Source organism: Emiliania huxleyi, assembly GCF_000372725.1.
Source record: "Emiliania huxleyi CCMP1516 unplaced genomic scaffold EMIHUscaffold_11, whole genome shotgun sequence".
In the NCBI taxonomy this organism is placed as follows: Eukaryota; Haptophyta; order Isochrysidales; family Noelaerhabdaceae; genus Emiliania; species Emiliania huxleyi.
The window spans coordinates 401921-429880 of NW_005201792.1; the positions used below are offsets into that span (position 1 = coordinate 401921).

General features: G+C 66.7%; 10 protein-coding genes across 10 annotated transcripts; 6 read left to right on the forward strand and 4 right to left on the reverse strand.

The window, feature by feature from the left end:
• Window positions 1–12: 12 nt before the first annotated feature.
• On the forward strand, window positions 13–2030 carry EMIHUDRAFT_199988 (hypothetical protein; the record flags this gene model as incomplete). The annotated part of the gene is made up of 5 exons (XM_005791877.1): window positions 13–553; window positions 582–691; window positions 781–1197; window positions 1457–1819; window positions 1983–2030. 5 exons carry the CDS (start codon window positions 13–15, stop codon window positions 2028–2030), a joined length of 1479 nt encoding a protein of 492 aa, XP_005791934.1.
• A 3214-nt stretch (window positions 2031–5244) lies between these two features.
• EMIHUDRAFT_62657 (hypothetical protein) lies at window positions 5245–5604 on the forward strand (the record flags this gene model as incomplete). Its single annotated transcript, XM_005791878.1, has 2 exons — window positions 5245–5310; window positions 5407–5604. Coding segments are annotated over 2 exons (264 nt in total), but the record flags the coding sequence as incomplete, so codon positions are not given.
• A 1306-nt stretch (window positions 5605–6910) lies between these two features.
• Window positions 6911–7414, forward strand: EMIHUDRAFT_55447 (hypothetical protein; the record flags this gene model as incomplete). The annotated part of the gene is made up of 1 exon (XM_005791879.1): window positions 6911–7414. A coding segment is annotated over one exon (504 nt), but the record flags the coding sequence as incomplete, so codon positions are not given.
• Window positions 7415–8310: 896 nt separating this feature from the next.
• EMIHUDRAFT_97716 (NADH dehydrogenase) lies at window positions 8311–8770 on the reverse strand (the record flags this gene model as incomplete). Its single annotated transcript, XM_005791880.1, has 2 exons — window positions 8311–8540; window positions 8668–8770. The coding sequence occupies 2 exons, from the start codon at window positions 8768–8770 to the stop codon at window positions 8311–8313; spliced, it is 333 nt and encodes a 110-aa protein (XP_005791937.1).
• A 285-nt stretch (window positions 8771–9055) lies between these two features.
• EMIHUDRAFT_199993 (hypothetical protein) lies at window positions 9056–9670 on the forward strand (the record flags this gene model as incomplete). Its single annotated transcript, XM_005791881.1, has 1 exon — window positions 9056–9670. One exon carries the CDS (start codon window positions 9056–9058, stop codon window positions 9668–9670), a length of 615 nt encoding a protein of 204 aa, XP_005791938.1.
• Window positions 9671–9834: 164 nt separating this feature from the next.
• Window positions 9835–11426, reverse strand: EMIHUDRAFT_199994 (hypothetical protein; the record flags this gene model as incomplete). Its single annotated transcript, XM_005791882.1, has 2 exons — window positions 9835–10884; window positions 11358–11426. 2 exons carry the CDS (start codon window positions 11424–11426, stop codon window positions 9835–9837), a joined length of 1119 nt encoding a protein of 372 aa, XP_005791939.1.
• A 145-nt stretch (window positions 11427–11571) lies between these two features.
• Window positions 11572–16720, forward strand: EMIHUDRAFT_97718 (hypothetical protein; the record flags this gene model as incomplete). The annotated part of the gene is made up of 11 exons (XM_005791883.1): window positions 11572–12210; window positions 12405–12488; window positions 12642–12779; window positions 13013–13454; window positions 13514–13533; window positions 13715–13847; window positions 14015–14280; window positions 14409–14468; window positions 14596–14802; window positions 14842–15546; window positions 16052–16720. 11 exons carry the CDS (start codon window positions 11572–11574, stop codon window positions 16718–16720), a joined length of 3363 nt encoding a protein of 1120 aa, XP_005791940.1.
• Window positions 16721–17607: 887 nt separating this feature from the next.
• EMIHUDRAFT_199996 (hypothetical protein) lies at window positions 17608–18795 on the reverse strand (the record flags this gene model as incomplete). Its single annotated transcript, XM_005791884.1, has 3 exons — window positions 17608–18121; window positions 18330–18388; window positions 18547–18795. 3 exons carry the CDS (start codon window positions 18793–18795, stop codon window positions 17608–17610), a joined length of 822 nt encoding a protein of 273 aa, XP_005791941.1.
• A 3243-nt stretch (window positions 18796–22038) lies between these two features.
• Window positions 22039–23674, forward strand: ALG3-1 (dolichol-P-Man dependent alpha (1-3) mannosytransferase Alg3; the record flags this gene model as incomplete). Its single annotated transcript, XM_005791885.1, has 6 exons — window positions 22039–22458; window positions 22555–22588; window positions 22626–22678; window positions 22750–22911; window positions 22995–23212; window positions 23296–23674. 6 exons carry the CDS (start codon window positions 22039–22041, stop codon window positions 23672–23674), a joined length of 1266 nt encoding a protein of 421 aa, XP_005791942.1.
• A 1842-nt stretch (window positions 23675–25516) lies between these two features.
• On the reverse strand, window positions 25517–26535 carry EMIHUDRAFT_97721 (hypothetical protein; the record flags this gene model as incomplete). The annotated part of the gene is made up of 3 exons (XM_005791886.1): window positions 25517–25865; window positions 26234–26347; window positions 26465–26535. 3 exons carry the CDS (start codon window positions 26533–26535, stop codon window positions 25517–25519), a joined length of 534 nt encoding a protein of 177 aa, XP_005791943.1.
• Window positions 26536–27960: the final 1425 nt, after the last annotated feature.

Genomic DNA, 27960 nt, shown 5'->3' on the forward strand with positions numbered 1-27960 from the left:
CCTCTCGCGTGTATGCCGCGGCTGCTGGCAGCCCGGCGCCACCAAGCAGACGCGCTGCTCGTGGATGGACTGCTGGAGCGAGGCGCTCCCGAGCGCTTCGTTGGGCCCACGGTAGCTCAAATCAACCGCGACTCACAGCTCCCTTCGCAGGAGCACTCGCTCGAGAGCTGGCGCGCGTACAACTACCCGCACGTCACCACAGTCTACTGGTCGCTCTACCGCTCCGCCCGCTACGCCTCTCCGCCGCTCGCCCGCCGGAGGCCGTGGCAGTGGTACCTGCGCCGCGCGCACGCGACGGCGCTCGCCGTGTGGCGGTGGGGCGGCGACCCGTGGACCAAGAAGCAGGGCAACGGCGTCGGCACCGCGCAGTGGGGGCTCATGGTCGGCTCCGTCTTCGAGCTCGTGCTCTCGGACCTGCGCCGCGAGGGGTGGGCCGAGGAGGCGGCCTCGCTGCAGGAGGCGACCGAGAAGCGGATGGCGGTTTGGCTGTCGATGCCTTTCCCATACGGCTCAACACACTCGCCGGGACTCGACGGCGGCCAGCACCGAGCAGGTCAATTCACGGCCGCACCTGTGAATAGGCTCTGAGTTCTCGTGGGACTCGACCGGCCACGAGGAGATCTCCACCTGGCTGCTAGCCTTTGGAAAGGAGGCCGAGGCGGCGCAGGTCAAGGACGCCATCACCGCGTACGTCTCCGCCTCGCCGCATTGGGCCACTGCGGCTCGCCCCGCCGGCCGAGGGGCGCAAAGTAGGCCCTTCACGGCTCCGCGTGTGAGCAGGCCTATTGCGGCTCCGCGCGCCGCTGGTGGGACTTCACCATCAACGGCGCGACAGTGCGCGGCAACGAGCGAGTCTTCCACCACTACGCCGCCGCCCTCAACTCGGTGCCGCTCTACGACCACGCGTTACGCGACCCGACCAACGGCTGGCTGTGGCGCCTCGCCCACTGCGCCGGCGGAGGCTCGCTCACCAACGTGCGGCGCGACGGCTCCGCGTCGATGGGGATGCACGCGGACCCAGAGGTGCTCGCGCTCGACGACTACTCGGCCGACTTCGGCGTCGGCTTCTACGGCCACTGGCGCAACGCCGGCGCCTACTACGTCTGCGCGGCGGCCGGCTCCCTCGGCCTCGCCTGCCTCGGCTGCGACGCTGCGCTGCACCGCCCTGCCGGGGCGCCGCCCTCAGACTGCCCGCCGGTGAGATATCTCCCCCATATCTCCCCCATATCTCCCTTAGATTGCCCGCCGGTGAGCGGCGGACAGCAGCAGCAGCACCACTGCCGAGCAGCAGCAGCAGCACTGCTGAGCAGCAGCAGCAGCACTGCCGAGCGGCAGCAGCAGCGCTGCCAAGCAGCAGCAGCACTGCCGCTTGCCAGTGAGCTGCGCGGCGCGACCCCCTCAGCGCGTAGGCATCATCACCCACCCCCTCCCCCACCATCATTTCCCTCCCCTGCAGGCGGGCGCCGCCGAGGTGTCGCCGCGAGACGCGTTCGGGAGGCGCGCTTACTTGTGGCCGCTCGCGCTGCTTCTCTCGTGCGAGGGAGGCCGCTTCTCGCGGCTGCGGCTCGAGTGGGTGGAGGGAAGGCTCGGCACGCTCCGACTCGCGCTGCTGCCCGCCTTCGCCGGAGCCTCGCACGCGCTCCTCTCCCTCACCGCCGATGGCACCGTCGCGCGCGGCTCGCGCCGCGCTCGCGTCCGCTGCGAGAGGCCGGCCCCGTGCAACGTCGGCGCGACGAGCTTTGGCGGCGAGGCGGCCGGCTGGCTGAACATCTCGCTGGCGGGAGCAGCCGAGGTGGAGCTGGTCGTCGCCCTCGAGAGGGTGACAGGGGGGCGCACGGCCGTGGACTGAGCGAATCGGACCGGTCGTTTTAGACGACAGACCGTCTCTTCAGACCCACACACACAGCGAGACCGCACCCGATCCCACAGTGTATATCAGACAAGCGTACCACGCCCCCACCCCCCACACCGCGGTGTGTCAGGGAGAGTGCCACCTTTACCACTTTGGTGTCCTCTCGTCACTCGTGTAGCGCCAAGTGCTTTTACGACCAGGAGAAAGTGATCTGGCCCTTCTCGCCACGCGCATTTGTGAGGTTGTGGTCAGGCGAGACATAGATGGTGGCTCGAGGATGGTGTGGATGGAGGGCGGAACGACGCTCGGGGCAAAGGAGGGAGGCGGTTTGAGAGAGGCGCCCACGCAGACCTGGCGGAGGCCACCTCTCGAACCGACCAACAGCGTGCTGCCGGTCGGGGCTGATGGACAACTCTTGTATGGACAGAGGCGTCGAGGGCCCCGCTCTTTCCCTCGCATAGCGGCCACTCTTCGGATCGCTGGTCGAGCGACCCGGGGGATGCCCCGCGCGCCTGACCCAGGCGCGAGAAACGAATCTGCGAGGCGCGGCCGCTTCTGCGGCCCGATGGGGAGGAGTGGGGCGGACTATACGGGGATCGGCTTCTTACACCGCCCTTCCCTGCAGCGAGCCCCCTCCAACCCACCCCCGCGCTAGGTCTCGGGTTTGACGCATGTAGTCACTCCCGCGAAACTCGCGTGAACTAGCCGGGGCAGTCGAAGAAGGGGCAACTCCCAGTGCACTGACGGTCGGCCGCCATAAAACACGCCTGCGTGGATCGCGTCACACCAATCCTCGCTACCCAACGCGACCAAAGGATATCCACCCGAGAACCTCGAGAAAGTATGAACTGCCGCAACAGCGCCTCAAAAAAAAAGCCGATTTGTAGGTGGCTGATAGTAATGTGTAGCGAACTCATGCTCTGAGGCGCCCGCGTCCCACCCCCGCCTGCCGTCGGCGCGGCGCGGCGCATCGCCCACCCCGCCACGGCTCGTTTCCGACACCCCGCCGCCACCGGGGGTGTACACAGCGTTCGTCGCGCGCAGACGTCGCAGACGCTGCGGCAGAGAAGAAATATCCGCACGCCGCCCCCGCGAACCACAGCCGCGCGCCCCGCTGCGTGCGGACCCACCCTTCGCCGCTGCCACCCTCGCCGCCGCCCAGCCCGCCGCCGTACACGCCCCTCAGCCCCATCCCACTCTCCCTTCTCCCGGCAAATCGTTACCGCCACGGCCTGTTCACGGAGCTCCCCCCCCCGGCGCGCGCGCAGACATCATAATCAACAACATGGCGAAGACCTCCACCTCCCCGAAGCCGGGCTCGCCCACCTCCATGACCATCACGAAGAACGGGAAGAAGTGACACGCCTCCACACCCGCCCCGCACACGGCACATGCCCGCACACGCTCCCCCTCCCGCACGCGCCTTACTGCCGCTGAACCCTCACCTCCCGTCGCGCTGCTCCGCCCACGCAGCTACAAGAAGTTCGTGAAGTACCTCTCCAAGGAGCTCAAGGCGAATGGCAAGGCTTTCGATTTCACGATCGCGGGCGCAAAGTGGGCCTCGCAGGAGGAGGGCCACGAGTTCAAGTTCGAGTTCGGCGAGGCCTGAACGAGCGGCGTCGGTGTGAGAACGGGGGGGCCTGAGCCCACGGCGTAGCTAACGTGCGCAGAGCAAGCGGCCGAGCCCCATCCCACTCTCCGCCCGCGCGTCGACGGGGACTGCCATGGTGGTCTATGTTTCTGGTGGTGTCCTGTGCGTGCGCGACTCCGTAAGGGCCGGGCTCTCTGTGTTCGAGACGTCTGGTTCTCAGAGCAGCACGTCGTTACAACACCACGAGTATGCGCAAAATGAATGAACACCGACAGATCACACGCAAGGGTTCCCCACCGTACTTCGCGCGCGGCCTCGCACGCCTCACGCGAAGCCCGTGGCGTGCCGTCGTCAGTGTGCAAGGCTCGGGGGCATCTCGACTGGCGCGCTCTCCAACCTGTTGCCGACAGCAAGCATCGGCCGGCAGCCCGTCGGCGCGTCGCAGCACGACCCGCCCGCTCCCCCGTCCAACGCGCCCTCCTTCAGCGTCGTCTCGAGCGTCGCCGACTCCGTCTTAGGCGGCGGCGCTCCCGCCGCGCTCGCATCGCCGAGGGGCTCAACATCATCTGCCAGGAGATCGGCACGATCTCGCTCCTCGGCGCCGCCGGACGTCTCCATGGTGGTCACGCGGCCTCTGGCTGGAACGGGATCTACCTCGCAAGCGAGTCACCCGGGCCGGCGCGCGTCTTCCGAGAGAAGGGCGGGACCTAGTAAGCCGGCCGGGCGTACGGAGTCTATACCCCGTGATCCCCTCTCATCGGGTGGACAAGGGGGCGTCGGCCTTAGCGTGACAGCAGTCACGAAGACTGCCAGCCCTTGTCCGGTGGGATCAAGCCAGTACGCCCCCCACGGTTGAGGGGAGGACGACTGTCTCTGACGGCGAACCTCAGTTACGAGCCGCCCTCCCCTCAAGACGCGTGGCCAGTGCACTCGGGCCCCGCGTGGGTGCACCGTCCCACACGCCTCACGCGGCCTCTGTGGCTGGAACGGGATCGCAAGCGAGTCCCCCGGGCCGGCGCGCGTCTTCCGAGAGGTAGATTCGTAAGAGCGAGTAGCCACACATACTTACTCTCCACTGAGAGCGAGAGAGCGAGTGCACTGACAGATCACTGAGAGAAGCTAAAACGTACCAACACACTGACAGAGATCTTCGATCGCCGTGCAAAGCTCGCCTTCCGAGCTCTCACCGGCTCCGGGGGGGCGGGCGGGGGGCGGGCGGGGGGGGGAGCTCATGAAAGGAGAGCGTGCGTCTACGCGGGCAGCCTAATACATATGCTGCACATCGTCAGCGCGCCTCCTGCCAGGGCCCCGAAAGCCAGGCTCGCCGCGCCCAGGCCGGCCGCGACCAGCCCGCCGCCTCAAACCGCGTCGACGGTCTCGGGAGGCGGCGGCGGTGGCGGCGGGAGAGTCAGTGGCGTCAGCAGCGCTCCGCAGCCGCCCAAGCACATCCCGAAGCGCCGCCAGGCGCAGGACGACCGCGCCAACGATACGCTGCTCGCAGTCGACAAGCGGGACCCCTCCAAGGCGATGCCGCTGCCGCACGCGCTGCCGCTCTCGGCGACGCCTCCGGCGGGAGCGCTGACGGCGCACTCCTTCGGCGAGCTTCCGCTGGACCCGTACCTCCAGCGGCAGCTCCAGCGGCTCGGCCTCGACAGCATGACGCCCGTCCAGCGCCGCACCATCCCTCTCGCGCTCTCGGGCGGCGACTTGGTCGTCCGGTCTCCCACTGGCGCGAGGCGGCTGGACGAACGCGCACGGTGGCATCGAGCCGTGCCTGCACCCTGCTCGCCGCCTCCCTGTAGGCTCGGGCAAGACGTACGCGTACGGCGTCCCGCTGGTGCAGAGGCTCCTCGCGCTCGGCCCGGCCGTAGTCACGCGGTCCGCAGGCGCGCCTCTTGCCCTCGTGCTCGCGCCGAGGCGCGGGTTCACCCGAGAGCACCCGACACGAGCGGGGTGGCCCGAGAGGATAGGCACCTTTGGCCTCGTGCTCGTCCCGACGCGCGAGCTCGCGGTGCAGAGCCTCGAGGCGCTGCAGGGCCTCACGCGCCCCTTCCCGTGGCTGGTGACTGGCTCCGTGATGGGCGGCGAGAGCCGAAAGAGCGAAAAGGCGCGGCTGGAGCGAGGTGGGGGAGGCATGAGTGAACGCATGACGAGCCAATGACGGATTCACAGGCGCGGCTGCGCAAGGGGACCGCGCTCGTCGTCAGCACCCCCGGCCGGCTGCACGACCACCTCTCCTCCACCGCCGCCTTCGACGTCTCCAGCTGCTGCGCGGTGGTCCTGGACGAGGCGAGCGACCGCACCTCCCGGCTGGCTGGCAGGCTGAGCCCTCCACACCCGCACCCCCGCCCCCCGGATCCTCCCCCCATAGGCCGACCGGCTGCTCCAGATGGGCTTCGCTGGCACGCTGCAAACGACGCTCGCAACCATCGCCGAGCGGGCGAGCGCGCAGCGCGCCTCCGCCGGCGGCGATGGGCTCCAGGTGCTCTGCCTCTCCGCAACGCTGCCCGCCAAGCTGTCCGCCTTCGCCGCGGCGGCGCTCCGCGAGCCCCTCACGCTCGACCTCTCCGCCAGCCCGGCTTTTGACGCCGCCCAGCCCGCCGCCTTGCTGCCGGGCGCGCCTGCAGATGGGCCCGCCGCCGGCGCGGGCGCGGGGGGCGCGGCGGCGGGCGGCGCGGCGGCGTCGGAGCTGCTGGCGGCGCCGGCGCAGCTGCGCCAGTCCTTTGTGGTGGTTCCGCCAAAGGCGCGGCTCACGGCGCTCTTTGCCTTTCTACGCTCGCGCTGCGGCGAGGGCGAGGGCGGACGGGCGGCGAAGGGCGGGCGGGGGCACGCCAAGGCGATCGTGTTTTGCTCGTCGTGCGACGGCGTCGACTTCACCTACGAGCTGCTCCGCCGGGCGCGCAGCTGGCCCTCCGTCAGCGAGGCGCGGGCAGCGGCGGGTCACGCGGCGGCGGCGCCCGCCACCGCGGCGGGTTCGGCGGGCCAAGGAGGGGACGGCCAGGGAGGGGACGGCCGTGAAGGCGAGGCGGCGGAGGGGGACGGGTGGGCCGGGGTGGAGGGGTGTTCGGAGGGCGACGAGGCGCTGGAGGCCTCGGCACGCATGGCGGAGCGGCGCGCGGCGTCCACCGTGCTGGACGGCGTTCTCAACGGCGGCGGCGGCGGCGGCGGCGGCGGCGGCGGGCCGGGGGATGATTCGGGGCTGCGCCTCGGCCTTGGATGCGTGTCTCAGCTGGTCGGCACGACTGTGCTGCGGCTGCACGGCCAGCTGCAGCAGGCGGGGCAGCGCAGGGCGGAGCCCATGACGTGTCCGAGACGTCCGCGACATGTCCGCGACATGTCCCACAGGCGGAGAGACTGGACGTCTTCAGGCGATTCCGCGCGCTGCCGAGCGGCGCGCTGCCGCGCCGACGTCGCGTACCTTCTTCTCTCAACCTCCCCTGACCCTTGCTCGGAGCCGCCCCGCAGGCGTGCTGCTTTGCACCGACATCGCGGCGCGCGGGCTCAATCTGGATGGCGTCCACTGGGTGGTGCAGTACGACCCGCCGCAGGACCACTCCGAGTACGTCCACCGTGTCGGCCGCACGGCGCGGCTCGGCCAGCAGGGCCGCGCCCTCCTCTTCCTCCAGCCGAGCGAGCGGGGCTACCTTGAGCTGCTGCAGGGCGCCGGCGTCTCGCTCGACGAGCTCAAGTTCGCGTCGGTCCAGCAGGCGCTGTGCGGCCGCAACGCCACGTCGCGCGACGTCTACATGACGGAGCTCGCCCTCCAGAAGCAGCTCGAGTCGACCGTGGCCACGGAGCCGCTGCTGCACGGCCTCGCGGCCGGCGCGTACCAGTCCTTCCTGCGCGCCTACTCTGCGCACTCCAAGGCGGAGAAGAGGGTGCTGCACGTCTCGCAGCTCCACCTCGGCCACCTCGCAAAGTCTTTTGCGCTGCAAGAGACGCCCTCGCTCATCTCGAGGCAGCAGGCCAAGCGGCGGCAGGTGGCGCCAAGCGCCGCTGCCAAGCGGCGCAAGCCGTCGCACCTGCATCAGCTCGCAGCGTACAGCGGTGGTGGCAAGGCCAAGGGGGGCGGAGGCAAGCAGGGTAGCGGAGCGGGCGGAGCGCAGCGCGCCCTGAAGGAGCAGCGGAGCACGGCTGACGGCGCGGCGCAGAGAAGGCGGGAGGCTCACAATGCAGTCTCAGAGTTTAGCGCCGCACTGGACTGACTGCCAGCGTCACAGGCCGGCGCAGATGAGAAGGTGTTTCGTGTTATCGTAATACGTAAAACAAAAGCCCGCGCACCGGCGTTACAACCCAAAAAAAAGCAAAAGGTCCCCTGCGGCGCAAGAAGCAGCTGCAAAAGCAAAAATGATAAACGAAAACGTGAATGATACAATATCGAATATGTGAGAACAATATGTGAGAGCATCTTGTCACTTGTGCAGTACGTGTACGATATATGCACGGACCGAACTGCAAGTAGCAAGAGAGCGTTCACCCGACGTCCCAGCTGTTGCAGCGAGACGACGAGCTCGTCGTACGGCACGTCAAGGTAGCCACCTCCCACAAGAGTAATATAGTTAAGCTAGTGCTGCAAATAAGCTAATGCTAATAATAGCTTAATAATAACATCATTAGGTGCCTCGCTGCTAATAATTAGATACATTATTAGGCTAACAGTTTGATAGTGTACGAATACTATGGAGGCGGACGCAGGAAACCGGAAGTGGCCCACACCTGCGAGTCTAAGAATGCGAAAGCGGCGCTTGACTTCTACAGAGTACGCCCACCCGGGACTTTGCACTTGACCAATTTCCTGAGGCGGGGCGGCACCACTCCATCGGTGAGCGCTTGGCTTTGGGCGACCGCTACGCTGGTGCTTCTTGCCTCACTTTTTGAGATCGACGCCTTCGCAGCTGGCCTTGACGTAAGTGGCGTCGGCTGCACCCGCTCTCGTGCAGAAGGAGCGGATGGGTTCAAGGATGTTGTGGAAGTGCACAGTCCCCGTCACCGAGCCGGTGAGCAGCGGCGTGTAGAAAAAATACGGCCGCGGGCTCACGATGGTGAGATCGTACTTGGCCATGTCCAGCTTGCGCACAAAGGAGAGGCCCGCCCAGCCTGTTCCGAGGAGAACCACGCGCTTCTTCACCGCCAGAGGTTTCTCTCCGCCCCCACCAAACAGCCGCAGCGAATCAAGCTCATCATTGATCCACGCACTCGCCAAGGCGCCGCCGGCCGCCTACACCGCAGAGGCAACGCGGTTGGTTGGACTGGGTGATAGAGAGCCTGTGGAGAATGCCGAGTGCGATCGCCAGGCCGCCGCCGCCGAGCAATGCCCGCCGCAGCATCCACTGGTATCCAAGTGCGACCTCGAGAGTGCGACACCAGGGGTGGACGGTCGAGTTCGTTGGCCACATTCACGAGAGCGGGACAGAGAGGTACTCGTACTCATGTGCGTACGTACTTTTAGCTTACTGGGAGAATCTCTCTCTCAATCTCTCTCTCATGTGTGCTAGAGATGTGTGGGCGGGCACCACTTAGACGGCACGCCGCCACAAAGGGATTTCGTGCGAATTCTTTTATAGCCGAGGAAGAAGCTGGGCGACCTCCGGCCGAGAGCTGCTTCGACCGCCATGAGTGCGCTTCTCGTGAGTGCGGCGGCCAGCATGTCGTGGATGGGCGGCACGAGGAGCAGCGCGATGCGCAGGCCAAATGCGGCACCGCGCTCCGCCGTCAACATGATCTGGCATGTCTTTCCCAGGGATGGCGCTTCTGGGATGTTGAAGACCGACTATTACGTCGACCGCGGCCACCAGCAAGCCCTTGGCCGGTACGACATGGTGGAGTTCGAGGGCCAGAAGATGAACATCGCCCCCGACCAGTGCATCGTCCACGCTGCCGAAGACGGCTCGTGCATCTACGTGTATGCGCAGGGCCAGCAGCCGACCGGCTGGCGAACGTCCCCGTACGAGCCGTGGACCTGGATGCAGCCCGGCGAGTCGGTGGCCCTGACGAACGGCCACAAGGTGAGCTTGGACTACACGGATCCGGAGAGCGCCGTCTACAAGTTTGAGCGGTCCGGTTGGGCGGAAGAGTTCGGCAGCTACAACAGCGGGACCGCTCAGCCGCAGGGCGCCGGCGGCGGGCTGCCTCCCGGCTGGACGACGGTCCAGGATCCGGCGTCTGGTCAGACCTACTACTACAACCAGCAGACAGGCGCCTCGTCGTGGGACTTGCCAACGTACTGAACCTTTTCTCTCTCGCGTGCAGGCCGCCCCGCGCGACAGAGGCCGCGCGCCCATGGCCACGCCGGGCCACTAGCTCCAGCGGTAGAGCTAGCAGCCCCTTTCTGTCACGAATCCCTACAAATGTTTTGCAGAGAGTCAAAGACTAAACACGCGAGTCCGTTCGCTCATGCCTGGCACGACTCCTCGATCCGCGTGCGAGCCTCCTGCACCTCGGCCGTTCTCGGGTGGTTGGCGCCCAGCGTGCTCTCGTAGATTTGGCACGCGGTGCGGACATGCCCTTTAGCAGGCTTGCGGTCGCCGCAGTGCTGGAGCAAGAGCGCGAGGACGTAGTGTGCCTCCCCCGCCCCGACATGCGTGCCGCCAGTCGCCTCGCGCCGCTTGAGCGCCGCTCGAAGCATCTCGACACCCTGCGCAGCTTGCGAAGCAGATAGCGCCGGGACCGAGCGCCCCATGCCTGGCAGCAGGTATTTGTTCCAGCAGTCTACAACTTTGTCGTCCAACGCGCCCGCCGCGTCGCCTCGTTTGAGCAACGAGAAGACGTTGGCGAGCTCAAAGTATCCACCGACCGCACTGAGGTGCTCCGGCCCCTCCTCGAGGGAGCAGTGGTAGATATCGTCGGCAAGCTGGCGCAGAGCCTCGTCGTACCTCCCTTGTGAGGCGTAGAGCTTGCCAAACGAGCGTCGAAGCCGCGATCGTAGCGCGTTTGAGGCGCGAGCACGGGCCAGGAGAGCCCAGTTCGCTGCTGTCAGGGTGTCCTCCGCCAGCTGGGGGTACTTTGCGGCGACATACGCATCAGAGAGGCACAGCCGTGCCGGGACTGCCTCGAGAGACCCCTCTCCGTGGATGGCGTCGGCGAGCTTCACCGCAAACTGCGCTGCGGGCACGGCAAGCAGAGGCGACCCCTCTGCCAGGTGCTGCATTGCATCGTCAGCGCAGAGGGCGGACAGCGAGGCCTTGCACTCCCTGACCGCACGGGTGCGCTCCTCGCGCTCGACGGCGGAGCCCACGCTCTTTGCAGGCACCATGATGAACGCGAGCTGGTCCACGTAGCGGCACAGGCTCCCGGTCCACGCGTTGGTCGCGGTGTCATGGTCCTCAAAGTAGAGCGTTAACGGGCGGCCATCGGCCGCGTTGTTGGTCACCGCCAGTGCTACGCTGGCTCGACGCCCTGTCAGCTCGCACAGAGGCGCGTCGCGATGCTGAAGCGCGTTCACCTTGCTCAGGCTACAGCCATGCATGATGTTGTGTGTAACAGACCGTCCCGGGCGTGAAAAAAAAGCAACAAAGAACAGGGCTCCAGGCCCCAAATTACGTGTGAGTGTTAGAGTTGTTTGGTATTGCTAAAAAAAAGGGGGAAAGGTACTCCAAGTGCTCCAAGATAAGAAACGGCTCGCGAGGTGGGTGCTAGTATGAGCCCGCTGAGGCGCAGTGCTCTTGCAGAGGCTGTCAGGCTTGTGTGACTTGTGTGATCCGGCATCCATCCACGAGGTTGGGAGACTTCTCCCACTCTGTGGGCTTCGCTAGTTGTGTGGCTAGAGGTGCGCCAGCCTAAGAAAAAGAAAGCAGACCGCTGGAGAGGAATGAAAAACGGCGCACGTCCAGCACTTCTAGAGGTTTTAATAATCCCCCCGAGAAAAAAAATGAGAGCGATATGCGATGTCTGCCTTGCGTTTGTTCATAGGCTAACCTCGAAAAAAATCTTTGTCGTGCTCGCGACAGGACGCTGCTCTCGCTCGAGCACGCAAACACCGGACATGGGTTTCGGAGCGCCTCCGGTTGAAGCTAATCAGCCGGCAGATGTGCCCGGCGCGCCGCCGGTGGCTCCGCCCAGTCTTCCGGCGGCTCCTCCTCCGCTGGGTCTCGCGTCGACGCCACCCAGACCGGGCCTCTCGCCACTGCCTATGCCGGGCCTAATGCAGATGCCAGGGCTGATGCCGAGGCCAATGCCGGCTGGACTGCCGGCGCCGGTGCCAAACCCGATGGTGCTCATGATGTACCAGCAGCAGATGGCCATGCACGCGCACATTCAGAATCTTGCGACACAAGCTGCTGCGGCACGCGCGGCGGCCACGGCTGCGGGCGTCATGCCGCGCGCCCAGCTAGATCCGGCGGCTCTGGCGGCGGTGCACGCGGCGCAGGCGCAGCAGGTTGCGCAGCTGAAGGCGCAGCAGGCGGCGCAGGCGCAGGCGGCGCAGGCGGCGCAGGCAATGCAGGCGGCGCAGGTGCAGGCGCAAGCCCAAGCGCGGGCGCAGGCGCAGGCGCAGGCGCAGGCGGCGGCGCACGCGCAGGCGGCGGCGCAGGCGCAGGCGCAGGCGCAGGCGCAGGCGCAGGCGCAGGCGCAGGCGCAGGCGCAGGCGCAGGCGCAGGCGCAGGCGCAGGCGCAGGCGCAGGCGCAGGCGCAGGCGCAGGCGCAGGCGCAGGCGCAGGCGCAGGCGGCGGCCGCGACGGTTGCTCCGCCGCTCGCGGACGAGTGGACCGAGGCTGCGGACAGCTCCGGCCGGCCTTACTTTGTCAACCGGCGGACGGGCGAGAGCGCGTGGGTGCGGGTTGCGGCTAGAAAGAGGCGGCCGCCTGCTGGATGCCTCCCTGACCCTTCTCGGAGCCGTCCTGCAGGTGCGGCCAGCAGCTGGCGGCGGCGCAGCGGCTGCCGGCGGCGCCGCGGCCGGGGCGCGGCTCTCTCGCGAGCTGGGCCTTCCCTGCACCGCCCCTGAGCTTTCCCTGCACTTTCCCATAGGCGCGGCCGGCTCGCGAGCTGGGCGGGTGGGCGCAGTACAAGAGCGCCGACGGGCGGCTGTACTACACGCAGCCGGCTACGGGTGTCTCGCAGTGGGAGGAGCGCCGAGAGGAGCCGGAGATCGCGCCGAGATCGCGCCGAGATTGCGCACCGAGTCTTGAGTCTCGTGTCTCGGGTCAGGCCCCGGCGTCAAGAGGTCGGGAGGTGTCTGCTCACGCGCCGTCGGTGTCTCACCAGGTCCCCGACGAGTTCTCTGCGGCAGAGGCGAAGCTCGCGACGAGGCTGACCAAGCTGGCGCGGCAAAAGGGGAGGGACGGGTCGCACGCCCCGCCGGAGGACGATTTCTTCTCCGTCGGAGCAAAGGCGGACGCTGAGGTGCGAGGCTTCCGTATGCGGAGTACCCCACCCCTCCGACCACCCCACCCCCTCCGAGCACCCCACCCCCTCCGACCACCCCACCCCTCCGCTCGAGAGGACACGTGCTTGGCTGTCTCGCCCCCCGCCCTGCCTGTCCCCCCCCGCCCTCTGCTCCGTGTGCCCATGGCCCCAGTGCATCCAACCCCCAGTCCTTGCCCCACTCCATGACCCCAGTGCGTCCACAACGCCAGGCCCGCGCCGAGGCGGAGCGGCGGGGGCGGGAGGGCGCGGCTCCGGGGGCTTCCACGGAGGACAGCGGAACGGCCGCCGCTGCCGCCGCCGCTAGCGGGGCTGGCGAGACGGAGGAGGGGGCGGGGGCGGACGGCTCTGGAGCCAACGGCGGAGGCGAGACGGCGGCGGGCGAGGGGGCGGCGGCGGCGGAGGAGGAGGAGGAGGAAGCTGCTGCGAGGGCGGCGGCGTCCGCGCCGGAGAGTCAGCTGCCCGACGCACCGACCGCCGACGAGGAGGAGGCGGCGGCGGCGGCGGATGCGGCGGCGGCGGCGGCGAATGCGGCGGCGGCGGCGGCGGATGCAGAGGCTGCGGCGGCGCTGGAGGCGGAGGCGGAGGCGCGAGGGCCGTCCAAGCGGGCGCGGCGGAGGCAGCGGCAGAAGGAGGCGGACGAGCGGCACGGAAGTTCCTACCCGAGATCAGCCGAGATCCCCCCGAGACCCGCCGAGATCCGCCGAGAGTAGGCGGACGAGCGCGCGGCGACGTCGACCTTCACCAGCGCCGCGCGTGTGTCGGAGCTGGCTCCGCAGGCGCGGGCAGCAGAAGAGACGAGACGAGAAGATAGAGGAGGTAGGAAGAGAAGAGGAGAGGAGAGAAGAGGGGAGGCGGAGCAGAAGAGACGAGACGAGAAGAGAAGATAGAGAAGGTGGGAGCTGGCCCCGCAGGCGGAGCAGCAGGCCCCGCTCTCGCTCGCGGAGGTCGACGACCCCGCCGCCGCCTTCACCGCGCTGCTGACCGAGAAGCTGCGCGCCGCCGTCGAGGCGGACCACCGCAAGGCATCGAGCGGGCGGCGGCGCTGTGAGGTGCGGGCAGCGCCTCGTCACGCGTCCCGCCGTGAGCAGGTCTCCTCGCTCGAGTGGGAGGCGGTGCTGCCGCAGCTCGTCGTCGACCGCCGCTACGGCGCAGCCGAGAGCACGGCGCAGCGGGCCGCGAGCAGCGCCCTTCACGCCTCTCGCCGTGCACAGGCGCAGTCAAGAGCATGGCGCAGCGGAGGGCGCTCTTCGGCGAGTGGCAGCACGAGATGGGCTCCGCCGACTCGGAGCTGCGCCAGCGGCTGAGGCGCGAGCGCAAGGAGGCGCGGCGCGAGGCGAGGCGCGCCTTCGCCGAGATGCTGCGCGCCAGCGACGAGCTCGGGCCTCGCCCCTCCTTCTCCGCCGCGCGCACGCTGTACGGCGACGACCCGCGCTGGCGCGCCCTCGAGCGGCAGGAGCGCGACGAGGCGTGGGACGAGGTGGAGGAGGAGCTCGCCGCGCGAGGCAAGGCGCTGCTCAAACAGCGCGAGGCGTGCTGTCGCCGAGCTGGCGGAGCGAGGAGCCTCCTCGGAGCCTCCTCGGAGCCCTGCCGGCGGCCGTCGCGTAGGCGTCTTTCCACGAGCTGCTCGCGGGGCTCGGCCTGGCCGGGGACGAGGCGTGGTCGGACGTCCGGTCGCGCGAGGGCGTCCTCGCCGACCCGCGCTGCAAGGCGCCCACGCGTCGCTGAGAGGGTCGCCGAGCCGAGAGTCGCGCCCGAGAGCACCCGCAGAGCGATGGGCTACGAGATTCATTAGGCGCTCGCCGAGCCGGAGCGGCGCGCGGCGTTTGCGGCGTTTGCAGCGGCGCGCGCGCTCGAGGCGGCGGAGGTTGCTGCGAGCAGGGCGAGGCACGGGTTCGAGCAGCACCTCTCGTCGCTCCAGAAGCGCGGGCTGCTGCGGCGCGCGTGCCGGTGGCGCGAGGCACCGGACGAGGTCGGGTGGAGGACGGGTGGTGCCGCGGAGGTGTGAGCAGCGTCTCTTCACGGCTGCAGCTGTGAGCAGGTCAAGGAGGACGAGCGGTACCGCCAGCTCAAGGAGCGGTGCCGCGAGCTCGCCGAGGCGAAGCAGTCCAAGCTGTCCGAGGAGCCTCACCACCCTGGGGCGGTCTTCGACGGGTTCGTCGCCAAGCTGCGGCAGGCGTACCCGGCGCACCTCGCCCGCGCCTCCGAGCTCGCGGGGCGCTGCTCGACCCTCTGCGCCGCGGACTCGCTGCCTGATTTTGTCGCAAAGCTCGCCGCGTGGGAGGAGGCGGAGGAGCGCCGGGACGGGGCGGGCGAGGAGGGAGGCGGCGGCAACGGCAACGGCGAGAAGACTTCGGACGCGCATGCGGACGCGGCTCCGCCTCCGCCCCGCGCGGCGGAGCTGCTGCACGAGGCGGTGGCCGCGGCGCACGAGCTCACGGTGGCGAGGCTCGGCGGCGGAGAGGGGGCGGGTGGCGGCGGAGGCGGAGAGGCCGACGCCGATGCGGCTGAGGACGATGGCGCCGCCGATGGCGCCGCCGAGGAGGAGGAGGCGCGCGGCAAGAAGAAGCGGCGCAAGAAGCACCGGAAGCGCGACCACAAGGAGGACGATGCCAAGGCGGACGAGCCGAGCCGCAGCCGCAGCCGGAGTCGCAGTCGCAGGCGCCACTCGAAGAAGAAGAGGCGCGCCGCGCAGTCGGCGCTACGGGAAGCCTCTCCGTCTCGCCGACCCGAGACCGCTCTCACTGTAGGCGCAGCAGCCGGCCGGAGGATGAGAGCCGCAGTCGCAGCCGCAGCCGGGATCGCGGCCGGAGCCGCAGCTAAAGCCGCCGCAGCAGCGCCTCAAGGTGCCGGTGGCGGCCAGCGCAGGTGCACGGCTGTGTACGGTACATATTCCTAGTCTCTCGCGTGGCCGGCACGCGCTTCGAGTTCGGGGACACGGTTGGGCTCTCGTACTACGCACTCTCTCCTCTTGAATGATACGGTTCGGACGGTTATGCTGCGCCCATGATGCGGCTCCCCGTTGTTATTTAGCTGGGGTGCCCTTTCCCGCTTGTTCACACAAAAACACCGGACGCCGAGATAGACCTATTCTCGAGTCAACCCCGGCCCAAGCGCTTGTTCACGCGCTCCGCGAGTGAACGGCGCCGTGATTGTCGGCTTGGAGAAGCACGGACTGACTGTTCCCGCGCGGTGAGCGGGCGATGCGCCGTCAGCCCCCCCCAACCTCACCACCGCGCCCCCGGGCGCAGACGCCGCCGGACGACGCTGCCTTTCGCGCCAGTGCAGCCGGCTCCCGCTCGGTCAGTCCGCTGCAGCGTTTGCGCGTGCGTGCCGCGAGCCGCAGCAGTCCGCTTGCACCCCGTCCGGTCCGCCTCGCTCCCGCCCGCGCGGCGGTGACGCCCGACAAGGGCATCTTCAAGAAGCTGTCGCCCAAGACCGTCGCGGCGGGATACGAAGCGGCAGGGCGGTTGCAGCGAAGCCGCCTCCTCGAGGCCCGCCTCCTCGAGGCCCGCGCGCCAGAGTGCCTCCTCCGACCTTTGTGCAACATCTCCCTGGAGCTGCCGACGGACCCTGTCGTCGCCTGCGACGGCCACGTCTATGAGCGCTCCGCAATCAGCGAGTGGATCGGACGGAGCGCCGTCCTGGGCGCCGACCCCGTCTCCCCCGTGAGCGGCGAGCGCATGGCGTCCGGCCCTCTCGCAACCTCCTTCCAGACGCGCGAGCGGATCGAGGACCTCGTCCGCATCGCATCGAGGGGCCCCGCCGCCGACTCGCCCCTCGAGAACTCGCCCCTCGAGAAGCGATGGCTCGCTCGGCAGCAAGCGGACGCCGAGGCGGCCGAAGCTGCACGCATTCTCCAAAATGTGACCGGCGCCGCAGCGCTCGGCCGACTAGGCCCGCGATCACATCATTGTTGAATTGTTGCATCTGTATTGATACGTGATCATTCTTCCTCTCCTAGGCCCGTGCCTCGCTGTGCGAGCGACGCTCGGCGCACGCCCCGCCTCCGACACCAGCCGCGACGGGCCGGGAGGGGGGTCGATCTTGCCCTCGTCCTAACGCGCATCTACTTTCGCCGTGGCGCGCGATGAGAGGGCGCGAATACACCGTATCAGACGCTCGGATGCCGTACTCACCGACACGCCCTGACAAACAAGCACGTGTTCTGTAGGCATCGATGCTCCCCACAGTGTAACGCGGTGGACTTCGGCGATGCGGATCACTTTGCTCACGTTGTGCATCTTACTCGCGCGGCCCCCCTCGCAGTCTTGCCGCCGGCTAGGCCGCTGGCCGCAGCGCGGCGATGACCGTCTCGCTCCAGATGTCGCTCGTTGCGGCGCCGTGAGCGCCGGGGGGGGGGGGGGGGGTGCCGAATTTTCTCTCCGTTCGGATTGTGGAGTTTCTCTCACGCTCTGCGGCTTAGGCCGCGCGTGGGGGTGTAGTCTGTAGAATCAGTGTAGTCCAGAGGCGGCCTAATCTATGAATAAAATAAACGTTGCTGTTACGATACCCCCCCCCCCCTCCCGCACGTATGCGTGAGCTTTTTGTTGCAAGGCCTCGATCGGCCCTCGGCGGCCTCGCGCACACATATATGTGTCTTTAAGTTTTTCGTCCTGGCATTCGATATACACTTTGTCTTGTATAATGAGAGACTTACCCGCGCGCCTATCTGTGCTCTCTCTCTCTCTCTCTCTCTGTGTGGCTATTCTACACAAGTTCTACTACCGTCTGCCAAGGCCGTGGGTCCGTGCCGCTGGAGAGGACGTTTGAGCGTGTCGTGTGGCTCCGGTGTTCCAGTACCCTACTACTTCCAGCGCCTCCCCTCGGCCTGCTTGCGCAAGTTCTTGCGCAGCGTCTCCAGGTTGGCGCACGCCTCCTTGGCCGAGACCTCCGCCGTCGCGCGCAGCGCGTAGCTCTTGTCGCGACGCCTCCTCTTGGCCACCAGGATGAACTCTGCGATCTTGTCAACGACTGCGCGCGCCACTGCGGCGCGAAAGGTGCCTCCCCGCTCCTCCACGAGCCTCTTGAGGTTATCCTCGCCAAGGGCGTACCTCTCCACCTCGCGCCTCACCTCTCGCTCCAGGCCCTGCGCACGCCGCAACGCCTCGCGCAAGGGAAGGGGGCCGCTCGCAAGCGCGCCAGTCGAGGAGCCGTTTGCAGGGGCTTGCGAGCCACACCTCGCCGCACGAGCGGCCACCGCGGTGTCAGACACCGTCTCTCCGCCTTCAGCCGGGGCCGCCTCGAGCTGAATCACCCCCGGAGCAGAGGTGGAGGCGCCCCCATGTGCGGGGGCAGGTGACACGGTGAGGCCCTCGGGCCTCTCCCGGGGAGGAGGCGGGGCCTGGTGGGAGGGCTCCAGGGGCGAAGAAGGCTGCTCGGGCTCAGAGCGGAGCGGAGAGATTGAGACACAAGCTGCCGCACGACTTATACAACCCTGCGCCGGCCGCGAACGCGCCCTCGCCGGCGCCCTCGTGGGCTGAGGGTGTAGCCGCTCATGCTCGGTCAACGCAGCTGAGGTGAGGCCACCGACGTGGAGTCGCTTCGTCGGAGCCGCTGCGCTGCTCGCGCTTGGGCTTGGAGGATCCCTGGCCCCATCGCGCGTGAGCGGGCTTGCGCTGCGGCTGCGGCTGCGGCTGCGGCTGCGGCTGCGGCTGCCGCCTTTGGCTCCGCGGCAAATGTTCTCGTGCGCGCGCTCTCCGTGGCTTCGGCTGCTGCTCTGGCTGCTCGAGTGCGGGATCGGCACATGGCTGCTGCGATAGCAGTCCGAGGATGGGTTGTCGTGCGAAGCTGTTGCTGCCTTGAGCACTGCTACCGCCTCGGCAACCATCGTGGAGCGGCGCTCGGGAGAGGCGATGAGAGAGCGCACCGCGTCCGCGTCGAGCTGCAGCAGCATGCCAGTGACCTTGGCGGGATCGTCGCACTGCGCCTCTGAATATATGAGCTCGTAGAGTGACTCGCCGAGCGCGTACACTTGGTCGGCGAGGACCGGCATCTTGCCCGATTCTATTGCTCCGGTCAAGCTCGTGCGCAAGCGAACCCACCCCGAGAGTTGCTGGGAGGTGTGATGCAGCGACACTGAACGTGGCTGTTTCGGGCCACGGCAGCGAACTCGTGCGTCCCCGATGATGCGTGAATTTGATGAAATTTCCCATTTTCCGCGCCATCCTCGATCGCCGTGCAAAGCTCGCTTCCGAGCTCTCACGCCGCGCGTAGGGCCCTTGGCCCTTAGGGGCCTAGAGAACACAACCCCCTCCCTTTTCTCGAGAGAGAGAGGAATTTTGATACTCGAGTAAGGGGACTTCTTCTAACCCTATAAGTCCCACCGCCACCAGTTTCCGACCGTCCCACCGATTCGGTCGTTTGCACCACCAGCTCCGCCCAATGGCCAAGCGACGGCTGAACCCGGACGAGATTCGAGCAGCCGTGGAGGCGGGACCGCCCCCCCACTCAGTCAACTACGAGACCGACAAAAAATGGCATGCCGAGCAGAATCGCTGGCTCGCCAAATGGACCGAACGCCGGCTCCCCCCCGACAGCGGCGACAGCGGGAGCAGCCGGCGGGACCAGTGGCGCGATCGAAAGCAGCAGCATGCACGGCTGCTGCGGGCGGCGGAGAAGGAGCCATCTGCCTCCCTGAAGCGCCAGCGCAAGGCCGCAGCGACACCTGCCGTGACACATAGCGACCGTGTGCACGCTGGCCCGCCACGGCTCAAGAGGCCAAAGCCGCCGCCGGAAGGTGGCGACCAGCAGGCGTACGAGCTCGCCATGGGCATGTATGGTATTGCTCGCGACACCAGGCGCAAGATGTCGAGGCGGACCAAGAGCGAAGACGCCGAGCGCAAGAGGGATGCGCGAGCGATCACGGCGATGATGGCAAGTGCGAGCATTGGTTCGGCGACTACACAGAGCGCCGCTGCTGGAGCTGCCGGCACCACCTCCAGCCAGATGGTTCCTGAAGCAGGCATGCCGGGGGTGGCTTTGCCTCCCATCCCTCCCCGCCCCACCCACCATCACCACACAAGGCTTCCCCGTGGTAGGGCCGCAGGCAGTCAAGGCCGCCAAGGAGCGAATGGAGAGGGAGCGCGAGCGGTCGCAGCGGCGGCGTGACGTGGCCAAGCTCACGGTGACAAGCTATTATGAGGAGCGCATGCGGATTCGGCGGCTCGATGAGCAGGTGGCGCTGCTCAAGGCCGTCGATGAGGCGCTGCGAGATTCTGACTATTGGCGGACCACTGGCTTCTTTAGCAGCGTGCGAGGGGATAACTACTATGACCATTGGCTGTGCCTCGCAATCAAGGAGTGGGCCGCTTCGCATGAGCCAGATGGCTCCCAGCAGTGGGAAAGCGCACTGATGGCGGTGGCGGTCGAGTCCGCTACACGACGCGGCTGTGGGACTGGAGCATCAGCCACCGGGTTTCGGCGCATCGGTGCACTGGCCACGCTGCGGTGGCTGCTGCCCAGCCTGAGCTTCAAGCCCATACCCGGCTCACTTGACCCTGACCCTGTCTTGGGCGTGCAGCAACGCGCTGCAGCAGGCTACTGCGTGTGCGGGTGCGTCCTGGAGCCTTTTGAGCCGCTCTCTCAGGAGGATCTCGCGCTTGGCGGCCCACCCACGGACGAGTGCAACACACCCGCCAGCGGACTGGTGCCCTTTTGCAGAGTGCACGGCCGGCGTAAACGTTACAGGCTGCCGGATAGATTGATCCAGAAGATGCAAGAGTACAATGTGGCACGGCAAAGACGGCAAGACCTGAGCATGTTTGGTGTGTTGCCGCAATTTTAACGAAGGCCTTTTCTTTGTGCAAAATTCCCGTAGAAAAATTCTTTTTACGAGGACGGGCGGATCGCTCCGTCGTCGGATCCGGATTGCGATTGCCCCTCGCTTGGCGGTGCAAAATGAAGAAGGGCGATGGCGCGGGCCGTAGCCAGGGCGAGGACGCGGCAGGAGAGGCAACCTGGCCTCCAAGCGGTGGCAGATCAGCGGGTCAGATCGCAAGAGAGGCGCACGCTTCTGCGGCCGAGGCTGCAGGGAGGCAGCAGATCGGAGAATCCTCGGAGCCGCAGCAGATTGCAGACCCTGAGCCTGGACTCGCCGAGCTTGATGCCTTGATGAACTCGATGACGAGGCAAGAAGAGATGGCGTTTCAGGCATGGCGCGAGCAGCGCGGTCCTGCGATGTACGGCAGCATGCACGTCCCCACGGAGGTTGGCTTGGTGGCTGCCTGGCGCGCAGAGCAGCGGCTGTCGTCCCCTGCGCCATCACTTCCGCAGCAGCAAGCTGACACTGCCTCCCAGCACCAAGCCGCACAAGTCGTTCTCGAAAGCTTGGACATCCTGGTGCGCGGCGACTTTCTGTCGTGGCTCCAAGATTACCGCAATGTGGGTGACCCACTCGACGAGCCTCACTTGGAAGATCTGCTTTGCATTTGGCGCAACTCCGATGAGTATGAAGACACAAAGAACACCCGCATCGCCGAGACATGCCATTGCCCGCGCGACCGCGAAAAAATGCGCTCACTGCCTTATGCAGAGCTCAAGCGACGTGTCGAGGATGGCATGCTGGGTCAGCCAGGTGAGAGCCAAGCTGTCTACGATGCCCGAGTGCGCACCGATCGACTGGCACGCGGTGTAGAGCTCGGCGAGTACTTCACCAACCCCTCCGCCTTTAGCGGCACGCACCTTCCCTACTGCACGTGCACATACGACGGTGAAGTGGCCACGCCCGCAATTCCGGGACTGACGTGTGACGCAGATGGCAGCATCTCAGCTGCAGACCTACTGGGCGATCTGATAAACTATGGATCTCGCGCGGGAGAGTGGCAGCCAAGCGGTGGCGACCACGTGCCTGAGGACTGGGTTGGAGATGGCACGTTGGATAGCAATCGCGATGGAGATTATCTTGGCATGCCATACCTCACCAGCTTCTGCACGGCGTGCAAACGAATCCGTTCTGATGAGCCTTTCCTTTCGCATGTGGCCAGAGACCCTGACCTGCAAGTTTGCATGTGCATGAAAGTCTCAACCACAGTGAGCGTGAGGCTGTGCGTGGCTGTCGGAGACTCCGTGCGGCTGCGCGATGCGCTTTGCCAGCACTGTCGAAAGTCGGATCCGGTGGAGGATCAGTGAGTTACCCGCTTACGTGAAGAAACACAACGCCCCCCCCCCACAGAGAAAAGGCAACACGCCGCAGGTCCACACTAGTCCGGCGAAATCGCGGTCGCGAGCCCGCTGTGACATGTCGCGATTTCTCAGCTCGTCCGCGTCGTCGCGCTCCGCCGCCTTATTCGGCTGCCTGCTGCTGGCCGGCGAGACCGGCCTCGGCCTGCTCATCATTCACCGCGCACGCTACACCGAGATCGACTGGAAGGCCTACATGCAGGAGGTGCAGGCGGTTGCCGACGGCGAGCGTGATTACACCGCGATCGGCGCGAACACTGGGCCGCTCGTGTACCCGGCGGGCTTCGTGTGGCTCTACCTCGGCCTGCACCGCCTGACGGGCGCCGACCCGGATTGCTGCCGCCTGCCGCCCACAGAGGTCTCCGAGTCGGCCCGGTGCGTGTCGGGTGGTGGGGACGTGCGGACAGCGCAGTACATCGGACTGGGCGTGAGTGTGGCGACGCTCGCGCTCGTGCTCCGCGTGTACCGAGCCTGCGGCGTGCCTCCGTGGGCGTGGGCGCTTGCGTGCGGCTCGATGACCCTAGATGCGGAACACAAACACACGTCGCTGTGGTCCAGCAACCAGCCCTGGGAGCTCGGAGCAATGCTCTGCACACTACGGTGCCTTTGTTTCCCACCCTGACGCGTCTATACTCGCGACGGCAGGCTCGTACAGAGTCCACTCGCTCTACCTGCTCCGCCTCTTCAACGACGGACCGGTGACGCCGCCCGTCTCCGCCCTCGTCTCCACGAGCCTTTGCTGCTCCACCCCGCCGGATCCGAGCCGCAGGCGATGCTGCTGCTCTTTGCCTTTCTCGCGGCGTACGCGCGCCGGTCCTACGCCGCAGGCGCACTCCTCTTCTCGGCCGCACTCTCGGTCAAGATGAACGCGCTCCTCTTCGCACCCGCGCTCGCGCTGCTCACCCTCCGCGAGTGCGGCTGGGCCGGAGCCGTCCTCCGCGCCATGCCCGCCCTCGGCCTGCAGGCGCGCCTCGGCCGCCCGCGGCGTCTCTTCACGCCTCCAGCCGCGAAGAGGTGCCCGCCCTCGGCCGGCAGGTCGCCACAGCCTGGCCATTCCTGCGCGCCAACGCGGCCGGATACCTCGGCCGCGCCTTCGAGCTCTCGCGCGCCTTCGAGCACCGCTGGTCGGTCAACTGGGCGATGCTGTCGCCCGCCGCTTTTGGCTCCGCCGCCCTCGCGCGCGGGCTGCTCGCCGCGCACCTCTGCCTCCTGCTCGCGTTTGCGCATTGGCGGTGGACGCGGCACGACGGCGGGCTGCTGAGGCGCGCACGCACGCACGCACGCACCCTTCCCCCTTGCCCCCCTCCGTGCGGAGAGGTCTCACCTCCACCCCTTGCCTCAGCCTGCTCGGCGGGGCCGTGCGCGGGCCGCTTCCGCCGCGCGACGACGCGGCGCGCCACGCGCTGCAGGTCGCGCTGTCGTGCAACTTCATCGGCATCGCGGCGGCGCGCAGCTTGCACTACCAGTTCTACCTCTACTACTTCCACTCGCTGCCGGTGCTGCTTTGGATGACGCCGTTCCCGCCGGCGCTGAGGCTCGCGCTGTGGATCGGCATTGAGGGCGCCTACAACGTCTACCCGCCCACCGCCGCCTCCTCGACGCTGCTGCAGCTCTGCCACGTCGCCCTGCTGCTCGGGCTGTGGCTGGCGCGGGAGCCCGGCGGCGACGCAAAGGCAAAGGCAAAAACAACCTAGCCGTGGCTTCCCATTGCGCCGTGCGTGAGTTTCCCACTACGGCGCGCGCGATAGAACTAGAAACTGTCGCTCTGTGAAAGTTGACTCTTAACTAGCCTAAAAGAGTCCATCGACGAAGAATCGAGTTGTGAGAATCTCGAGTTCGAGAGCGTTACCGTTAGACGAGTCAGACCCAGTCTGACTTAGGGGCCCCCTAGGCTTAAAAGGGTGGGCCCTGGGGCGCCTGCGGCTTAAACGGCTTTAAACCGGCCTAGGCCGGTTTTTAAGAGCTGGGCCGCCGATTCCTCAAACGGTCTTAAACGCTCAAACGGTGCGGGACCGGGAGACGTCCCGCCGAGGTCGATGGTCCGGGAGGCTCCCGGTAGACGCCGGAGGCCGGGAAGCTGGCTACAGTCAGCTAGCACGCGTCCCCTATGCGAGTATGGCTCCTGACAGTGCACCAGACTTACAGATGTGTCTTCAGAGGCGGGTTTGTGCCTAATAACGGCAGTATTGGAGAAAACGGCGCGGAACCCAGCGACGCATGCCGGCGAGGCCGATTTTCTTAAACGGTCTTCGAAAAGAGGGGGGGCCCGTGCCTGCATCTCTTAAATGGCAATTTACGCCCCCAAACCTCCTCACTTCTTAAAAGGTCTTGAAAAAATCCGGCCCCCAGAACCCTAGGGGTCCCCTAAGCAGTCTGACTCAACTCAAGGCGAGCCGTTTCGTTGTTCGAGGTGCTTGGTCGTGTTGTGTTGGTTTCGGCGTAACGTAGGCTTGGTCAGGGCAGCATCTAGCTACTCTTGGATTTCCCGGAAGACGGCGTCAAGAAGAAGCTCACCCCAGAAGCACACGGAAAGAATGCTCCAGTCCTGAGCTTGAGCACTTTAGACTACCTAGGGCAAGCGCGTAGATGCCGAAGCCCACGTTCTTGGACAAGATCGCGGCGACTTGCATTCGAGGGGATCCGACGAAGGGATCGATGAAGGTGCCCAAAGGGATCGATGCGTCCTCTTGGTCCTCTTGTGCCGCCTTGGTTTATTTTGTAGGCCGATTTTTTCGAGGGGTGCCCGGCGCCGAGCTTTTAGGGTCGGACCTCACGACAGCCTTGTAGATCCCTGGGCGAGGGTGATGGCGTCCCCGTCGGGAGCGCTGTGTGTTGGTGGAGGAAGGACAGCAACCACAGGCAGGTGCCCGGCAGCGTCCCGCCACACGCACGATCCGGATGACCTCTCTCCTCCGGATCCCCCAGTCAGCCCCGTGGGGCTAGTCCTCTCGTCTAGCCTTTCACAGTGTACGACTGTACGTATCTTTTTAGGGGAGAAGTGCGTGTGTGTGTTCTCTATAGAGGCCCCAAAGGTAAAGCTCGAGCCCAAGGCTGCGTGAGAGCTCGGAAGCGAGCTTTGCACGGCGATCGAAGATCTCTGTCAGTGTGTAGGTACGTTTTAGCTTCTCAGTGATCTGTCAGTGTGTACTCTCTCTCGCTCTCTCAGTGTACGTAAGAGAGTATGTGTGGCTATTCGCTCTTACGAATCTACCTCTCGGAAGACGCGCGCCGGCCCGGGGGACTCGCTTGCGATCCCGTTCCAGCCACAGAGGCCGCGTGGTGAGGCGTGTGGGACGGTGCACCCACGCGGGGCCCGAGTGCACTGGCCACGCGTCTCGAAGGGAGGGCGGCTCGTAACTGAGGTTCGCCGTCAGAGACAGTCGTCCTCCCCTCAACCGTGGGGGGCGTACTGGCTTGATCCCACCGGACAAGGGCTGGCAGTCTTCGTGACTGCCGTCACGCTAAGGCCGATGCCCCCTTGTCCACCCGATGAGAGGGGATCACGGGGTGTAGACTCCGTACGCCCGGCCGGCTTACTAGGTCCCGCCCTTCTCTCGGAAGACGCGCGCCGGCCCGGGTGACTCGCTTGCGAGGTAGATCCCGTTCCAGCCAGAGGCCGCGTGACCACCATGGAGACGTCCGGCGGCGCCGAGGAGCGAGATCGTGCCGATCTCCTGGCAGATGATGTTGAGCCCCTCGGCGATGCGAGCGCGGCGGGAGGCGCCGCCGCCGAAGACGGAGTCGGCGACGCTCGAGACGACGCTGAAGGAGGGCGCGTTGGACGGGGGAGCGGGCGGGTCGTGCTGCGACGCGCCGACGGGCTGCCGGCCGATGCTTGCTGTCGGCAACAGGTTGGAGAGCGCGCCAGTCGAGATGCCCCCGAGCCTTGCACACTGACGACGGCACGCCACGGGCTTCGCGTGAGGCGTGCGAGGCCGCGCGCGAAGTACGGTGGGGAACCCTTGCGTGTGATCTGTCGGTGTTCATTCATTTTGCGCATACTCGTGGTGTTGTAACGACGTGCTGCTCTGAGAACCAGACGTCTCGAACACAGAGAGCCCGGCCCTTACGGAGTCGCGCACGCACCAGGACACCACCAGAAACATAGACCACCATGGCAGTCCCCGTCGACGCGCGGGCGGAGAGTGGGATGGGGCTCGGCCGCTTGCTCTGCGCACGTTAGCTACGCCGTGGGCTCAGGCCCCCCCGTTCTCACACCGACGCCGCTCGTTCAGGCCTCGCCGAACTCGAACTTGAACTCGTGGCCCTCCTCCTGCGAGGCCCACTTTGCGCCCGCGATCGTGAAATCGAAAGCCTTGCCATTCGCCTTGAGCTCCTTGGAGAGGTACTTCACGAACTTCTTGTAGCTGCGTGGGCGGAGCAGCGCGACGGGAGGTGAGGGTTCAGCGGCAGTAAGGCGCGTGCGGGAGGGGGAGCGTGTGCGGGCATGTGCCGTGTGCGGGGCGGGTGTGGAGGCGTGTCACTTCTTCCCGTTCTTCGTGATGGTCATGGAGGTGGGCGAGCCCGGCTTCGGGGAGGTGGAGGACTTCGCCATGTTGTTGATTATGACGTCTGCGCGCGCGCCGGGGGGGGGAGCTCCGTGAACAGGCCGTGGCGGTAACGATTTGCCGGGAGAAGGGAGAGTGGGATGGGGCTGAGGGGCGTGTAACGCGGCGGGCTGGGCGGCGGCGAGGGTGGCAGCGGCGAAGGGTGGGTCCGCACGCAGCGGGGCGCGCGGCTGTGGTTCGCGGGGGCGGCGTGCGGAAATTTCTTCTCTGCCGCAGCGTCTGCGACGTCTGCGCGCGACGAACGCTGTGTACACCCCCGGTGGCGGCGGGGTGTCGGAAACGAGCCGTGGCGGGGTGGGCGATGCGCCGCGCCGCGCCGACGGCAGGCGGGGGTGGGACGCGGGCGCCCTCAGAGCATGAGTTCGCTACACATACTATCAGCCACCCCAAATCGGCTTTTTTTTGAGGCGCTGTTGCGGCAGTTCATACTTTCTCGAGGTTCTCGAGGTGGATATCCTTTGGTCGCGTTGGGTAGCGAGGATTGGTGTGACGCGATCCACGCAGGCGTGTTTTCTGGCGGCCGACCGTCAGTGCACTGGGAGTTGCCCCTTCTCCGACTGCCCCGGCTAGTTCACGAGTTTCGACACTGTTGTGCGAGGCGTGAACCGCGCCATTCGCTCTCACCTGGCAACCCTGTCTGCACGTCTCGCGCGCGCGTGAACAGGGCTCCAGGCCCCAAATGACGTGTGAGTGTTAGAGTTGTTTGGTATTGCTAAAAATCTCTCTCGAGTTTCGCGGGAGTGACCCCTGCGTCAAACCCGAGACCTAGCGCGGGGGTGGGTTGGAGGGGGCTCGCTGCAGGGAGGGGCGGTGTAAGAAGCCGATCCCCGTAGTCTTCCGCCCCACTCCTCCCCATCGGGCCGCAGAAGCGGCCGCGCCTCGCAGATTCGTTTCTCGCGCCTGTGGGTCAGGCGCGCGGGGCATCCCCCGGGTCGCTCGACCAGCGATCCGAAGAGTGGCCGCTATGCGAGGGAAAGAGCGGGGCCCTCGACGCCTCTGTCCATACAGGAGTTATCCATCAGCCCCGACCGGCAGCACGCTGTTGGTCGGTTCGAGAGGTGGCCTCCGCCAAGGTCTGCGTGGGCGCCTCTCCACCGCCTCCCTCCTTTGCCCCGAGCGTCGTTCCGCCCTCCATCCACACCATCCTCGAGCCACCATCTATGTCTCGCCTGACCACAACCTCACAAAGGCGCGTGGCGACGCCCCCTCGCAGGGGCCAGGGCCAGATCACTTTCCTGGTCGAAAAAGCTTGGCGCTACGAGAGGACCAAAGTGGTAAAGGTGGCAGTATCTCCCCTGACCCCATCAAAAGGGGAAAAGGAACCGAGGCTCCACCTCCAGCAGAAAATAAGCAGAGAAACTGCAGAAACCTTACCCTCAGGCTAAAAAGCCGTAATGGGCACCGCTCGCGGC